General features: G+C 40.5%; 1 protein-coding gene across 3 annotated transcripts; it reads right to left on the bottom strand.

Moving 5' to 3' along the window:
• Positions 1 to 589: 589 nt before the first annotated feature.
• Positions 590 to 5,377, bottom strand: rnf167 (ring finger protein 167). Of its 3 annotated transcripts, none has more exons than XM_085797762.1 (10): positions 4,936 to 5,377; positions 3,361 to 3,491; positions 3,180 to 3,260; positions 2,947 to 3,084; positions 2,769 to 2,856; positions 2,569 to 2,659; positions 2,285 to 2,390; positions 1,958 to 2,051; positions 1,704 to 1,784; positions 590 to 1,050 (listed from the first exon to the last, which is right to left on the bottom strand). In XM_085797762.1, exons 2-10 carry the CDS (start codon positions 3,463 to 3,465, stop codon positions 626 to 628), a joined length of 1,209 nt encoding a protein of 402 aa, XP_085653888.1. In that variant the 5' UTR covers positions 3,466 to 3,491; positions 4,936 to 5,377; the 3' UTR covers positions 590 to 625. The 3 variants fall into 3 exon arrangements, with proteins under 3 accessions (XP_085653888.1, XP_085653889.1, XP_085653890.1); XM_085797763.1 differs by having other exon boundaries at positions 5,163 to 5,377; XM_085797764.1 differs by having other exon boundaries at positions 5,286 to 5,377.
• Between the last annotated feature and the right edge of the window lie 685 nt (positions 5,378 to 6,062).

Raw genomic sequence — 6,062 nt, 5'->3', positions numbered from 1 at the left:
AAATTCCCCTCCACTCGAACATCTTTGTTAGGAAACAATTAGAGTTTTGTGAAAAGACTGTTAGATATAAAACAGCTATAATCAAGACAACAAAGAGTCTTTAAACTGCACTAACCTTACTTAAACCATACACAGAGAACCTAGAGCCAAGATCCACTGTAATAAGTGTGTGCACAGAATTCATTCTGTTTGTTTATGCAGGCTTCATCTGCACGCGTCATTCTCCTTCCTAAACACACAACAGGTAAGTGGCCCATTCGTTTTGTGCAGCTCTAATGCTTAGGTCATGTGGTGTGGTCAAGTTACGAATTACAACATGCATTAAAAAAGGAGGTCTACAGACAAATAGAAGAGCAGTGGAGTGAATGTGTGTACAGAAGTGGGTCGGTGTTGGATTCTTGTAAAAGGATGTTCATGTGCTTTGACACCAACAAGTAGACCACCTCCGGTTAATGGGTTACAAAGAAATCTGTTACAATCAACAGATTGATGCAAGAAACCTAAATGTCAAGCTAACCACAAACTATTTTAAAGTACAGTGTGATAACAGCGCGCGTGTCATGACAGAAAGACCCTTTTTCAATAGGTAAAACTAGGTAATCTCATTGCAACCGAGTTCCGGCGATCAGACCTCCACTCTGTCCCGACCGATGAGCTGAGCGGTGTCGTCATCTGTGTGGTGCCTGTCCTCTCCCGAGTCGTCGCTCTCTGAGTCCGTTTCCTCCTGGGGGGAGTAGTAGCCTTCATAACCCAGGATGGGGGAGTCGCAGTGTGCGGGGGAGGCGAGGCACTGGGCGGTGGTGGTGGTGGTGGTGGCTGAGTAGGCCCCCGGGCTGCCTGAGGGGGACCCCGGGTTGGAGGGCCGGAGCAGAGGAGTGCGCTCCGAGTCCGCTTCGCCCTCCGCTCCTTCCTCCTCCCCGCGTCCCCCGCCATCCTCCTCGGACTCAGACTCGGAGTGCTCCGGGTTGTTTCGAGTGACGCGTTGTTTGCACACCGGACACGTCTTCTTGGTCTGTGTGAGCCACGGGTCGACGCACTTGCAGTGGTAGGCTGGAAAACAAGACGGACTTTAAGAAACAGAGGCACGACCCGACAAAGGACGATGGTGCAGCAGACGTTTTTTTGTTGTTGTAATGTTAAGTGAATAAAGAAAAGAATGTAACGCAGAGCTGGCGACAAAGGTGGGCGTACATATCCTGCAGAGTTTTCAGCTTGGCTGGTTACTACATAGAAAATATTTTTTCCTAATTTTTTTAACAGACCCCTTGTGGTACCTGGTGTAATTGCAAGAGGTACTTAAAACTATAAATCATCGATTGACTGAGTGACCTTTACAGCCATTTATCATTTCACTAAAATAGTGACCGGAGCCATCAAGCCAAGCTAAGCTAAGGCATTTTTCCCAATCCCATATGTTTTAATGGGAAATTGGTCATTCTGATGGTTTTGATTCGCTCTCGTTTGTCTTATAAAAGACAAACTCATCACTCCACAGTTTTGATCATGGAGTAAAATGTTGTACTTTCGAAGATAGAACAGTGGCTACTAATATTGACTTTCATTCATTCTCTGCTGTATAGAAAGTGGTTGCTGCAAGCGTAGTACAAGTACAGAGACTGTGTATCAGCTGAGGTATTTCTACAGTATGTACCAGAACAAAGAAAATTCATTATAACATGATAACAACATATTAAATGTTATACCATGGGAACAAGGTAAAACCCGCAGCTTGTCTCCTTCTTCATACTCATCCAAACATATCGCGCACAGATCATAGTCGTCCCCTGGAACAGAGGAGAGAGGGTCACAATCAACTTCTGCAACATGAGTTACATTTCAGCCTAAGAACACGGACGTTAGAGGAAATTTTATAAACAACTGAATCCATAGAAATGGTTCCCAGTGTTCCTCAAAACAACATATTGCAGCAACAGTGAAAACAACCCAATCCTCTTACCTTTACTGAACCTGTGGGTTGGAATCCGCTTCAGCTGTTCCTTGGACAAGCGATTTTTCCGCAGCCTTTTTCTGTACCGTACACATCGTATGATCTGAACGACACAAGAGGATGATGTTACAGATGGTGTGAGAATTATACAACATTCAACATGCTCTAATAGTTTTGTTTTACATGTTCTTGTTGGACCCTAGTTGTCAAAGTAAGTCAGAGGCAGTAAGAGGATTACACACAACGATTACACAATTGCCGTTTTAAGTCATTTTAAGAAATGTGCTTACTGAATAAACACCCAGTGAGACATCACATCATACAGTACATACTTACCAAGACGACAAACATCACAAGAATGATCATGCCAACGACGCCAGTGAAGGGAATAAGGTAGTAAGAGAGTGGAAAAGCAAACTCCGGCTTGAGGATCACATAGGCCCTGAAGAAAAGAAATAATCACACTCCAACTTCAACCTAAAACGCTACAACTGTCATTTATTGGTCAATGCAAATCGAAAGGTGGCTGTTAAAGGCCTGTACGTTTTAATTTTACAGTTAAGTTTTGAAAATGAATTCAGAAATTATGTTTTTAGAAACACTTGAAATGTTTTACTCACCCTGGTTCAGGAATGATGTATTTCCTGAGAACTTGAGAAGCATAGTAACTGGTGAATACTGAGGGGATCTCAATCTCCTCTGCAATAGTGTCTGGAAACAATAAGGAAAAAACAAGAGTTAAATTTTGACATTTTAGTCAGACTAATTTGTGTGCGTGTGTAAAGTTGGAAATTGTGTACATTTTATAAAAGAGAATTACCGTTGCTGTAGTTCATATTCAGCAGAGTGTCTGAATACATGTTGTGCACGATTGCAGCATCAAATCCAGCTCTCTGTGCATGCAAGACCTGAAAACCAAATCCTCACATTGGATCACTTTGTTTCACAAATACTTACGTAGGTGTATTATTATTCACTATCAAGTAAAAATGACTGACCTTGATATCAAAATTGCAGTCATAGCGCCTGATAAGAACAATGAATTTGGTTGTGTTGGCATCATAAGATGGTGGCAGTGGAGGAGGAGGGTCTATTGGAGCGCAGCCGTTAAGTGGATGGGACACCACCAAAATACCCTTTTACACAATGAGAAAAAAAAAAACAACAATTATAAAAGACTCTAACCGATTTTTTTCTCCATGCATCCATCTCTGCAATACTCTGATCTCACCTTTAGTCCATCCCTAGGAAGTGGGGCTCCAAACAAGGCAGGTAGGTCCTCAAACAACATGGAGGTCATATTGATGTAATGCTGCCAGAAAAAGGACAAGAGGGGACATTATTTTCGGAAGAATTTCATTTTTAGCTAAAGATCGGTACTGCCCTGAAGCAAAGTCTCCATGGTTACTTACGGCATAGATATAGGCATGTGTGGGTGAGGGCACCAGTATGCTGCAGATGAGCAGTACTGGGACCATCAGTCGAGTTCCCACAGACCGCAAACCAAGGTGCTTCATCCTTGGTTTCTTTCAGTCGCACTAAACTGTAAAATAAAAAAAGAGATATGAAGATACAAAACAAGAGGTAAGTAATCAGTCACAACCAGAGACAGAACGCCTCAGGCTGAAGACTGAAGCTGATCATGAAGTGTGATTACAGCCTCGCATTAACTTACAAATGCAAATTGACAATTCAGATGGTAAAACTGCATAAATATGCGCATGAATTCCCACACAATGAAAAGCGAGCTGACTTTCTAGCAAGCATTAACATTGTCTTCTTGAATCAGCAGGGTGCTGTGGAGAAGTTCTTTAGTTATTTTCTTGGTGCTAAAATCTTATGGTTAACCCTTCCAGTCCACATGGCTTCTATTTCCATGTATGCATTTCCTATGCTAAATAAAGTTATGTTTGTGTTGTTCCCAATATTTCAATGATACTATTTTCTTAATCAAATTTGTATGTTTCCACATGTTGACTTAAGGCAAATAGACAGCATCTAGTCACACAGCCATGAAGCAATGTGTGTGCACAGTTTTATTACATTTTAATATCTAAGTCTTGTTTCGTTTCCCACTAAGCAGAACTCTGTAACATTAACTTGCCACCACAGTCTTTTTCATTGCTCCTTCCTCCTTTATACACAGACTCACAGCAGCACATTATCTTCCTTTCAGATGGAGCATTTTACTGCCATCACTGTTGCACATAATGAAAACCTGGGAGCTTTGTGAAAGACTTACTGTAAATTGTAAGATTTTATATTCTATACAAGTAAATAGCTGGTTATTAAAATGTATAACACCATAAATGAAGTGCCTGAGTATTCAAATGCACACAACTTATGTGGCCACGATCACTGTGCAAATATCTCGTGATCCCACGTCTAGTAAAGACTGCTATTTTTGTATGCATTTGACACTTATGTACAGGGAAGAGGCTTAAGGCGCCAACAGCATTAGGATAAGCTACGATAACCGGAACGCACAGGTTACTTGTGCCAGTGGTTAAAACGTTAACACAATAATTCATTTCACGTACCCGACATCCTTGTACCCACAAAAGTTGGCTTCTTTGTGACTTCAGTAAACTAAAATAGCTAAGCTAATATACTGTTTGTGCTAACATAGAAATATGTGGTGAAGACACCGCACACAGTTCAATCGTGCATCACCTTTTATTGTTTGAACTGCCTACAGGAAGCTGTCGATGGGGGTAGACACGGCTTTTGTTACATTATAACAGTTATAAACATGTAAACTCTTTAGCTCACGTTTCCTCATCAAGTCCCGAAAGACAACATAATTTCACTGCTCTTTAGCCGATAATTGCACACATTATAGTGGTATGACACGCTGGATCCCACTTAGCTTTCAGGATAATTACAAGTTTTGTCATAGTTTAAGTTCAAATATTTGGTAATAAAAGAACAAATCAAAAGTAATAAGTAACTTAGTTGTTGTTATGGTGTAGGGGTTAGCTACATACCTCAGTATCGTGCTAATACCGTGGTGGTTGTAATCTAGGGGTTATTCCGGTTGTCTCACTTTGTTTGCTCACATGTCAGTGTAAAATCGATAAAAGATGTTTTTTTTTTTGTTTTTTTTACACACTTTCTCAATGGGTCCACAGAAAACGACAAAAGACGGGGAGGATTAACGTGAGCTAGCTGACGTTTGGTTAGCGTTAGCAGATGACTGATCGCAGTTTCCTACATCCAGACGCCTCCGTGACAGCTTCCTCCGCTCGTCCTTCTCTGTCGTGTAGCTTCCGTATAAACCCGTGTCGTAGTATAAATAACGATAAATAAATTGATCCGCTATAACGGAGACACGCACTGTGTGGCCGCTTGTTTGGCTGCCTCGTTTTCCCGTTAGCTCCCTGCTGCTAGGTTTGTTTGTTATTGCTTCTTTCTGCCTGGTTCTTCTTCGCGTTGCAGTGACGGAAGGTTGTTGTCGAAGCAGCAGCTGCAGCTACAGCGCCGCCAGCGGCCGCACGACGACACGGCAGCAATCAGTACAGTACAATACAATACAATACAATACAATACAATACAGTGCAATGCAATACAATACAATACAATACAATACAATACAATACAGTGCAATGCAATACAATACAATACAATACAGTGCAATGCAATACAATACAATACAGTGCAATACAATACAATACAATACAATACAGTGCAATGCAATACAATACAATACAATACAATACAATACAATACAATACAGTGCAATGCAATACAATACAATACAGTGCAATACAATACAATACAATACAATACAGTGCAATGCAATACAATACAATACAATACAATACAATACAATACAGTGCAATGCAATACAATACAATTAAATACAATACAATACAAAACAGTTCAATACAATACAATACAATACAATGCAATGCAATACAATACAGTGCAATGCAACACAATACAATGCGATACAATACAATAAATCCTTATTAGCCACCATGGTGGAAAATTGCCTTTGGTTTACCATGTAAAAAAAGTATAATGTGTATAAAAGATATAAAGAAAAAAAAATGCAAAGGAAATGGTTAACCTTTTACAAACCACGCCTATTTTTTTTTTAGGCCTTTTCTCG

This window comes from Trachurus japonicus, chromosome 14 (genome assembly GCF_045865225.1).
Source record: "Trachurus japonicus isolate A0001 chromosome 14, Traja_1.0".
In the NCBI taxonomy this organism is placed as follows: domain Eukaryota; kingdom Metazoa; phylum Chordata; class Actinopteri; order Carangiformes; family Carangidae; genus Trachurus; species Trachurus japonicus.
Note: the sequence above shows the minus strand (reverse complement) of the source record. Positions and strands in the feature narration are given on the sequence as shown.

What these genes read in the sequence shown, in the direction of transcription:
- rnf167 (XM_085797762.1), bottom strand. Translation starts at nt 3,465, where the DNA reads ATGAAGCACCTTGGTTTGCGGTCTGTGGGAACTCGACTGATGGTCCCA. An exon ending in GAATATGAACTACAGCAACG is followed by an intron (nt 2,660 to 2,768) that starts GTAATTCTCTTT and finishes TATTGTTTCCAG; the next exon opens with ACACTATTGCAGAGGAGATT. An exon ending in TACATCATTCCTGAACCAGG is followed by an intron (nt 2,391 to 2,568) that starts GTGAGTAAAACA and finishes TCTTTTCTTCAG; the next exon opens with GGCCTATGTGATCCTCAAGC.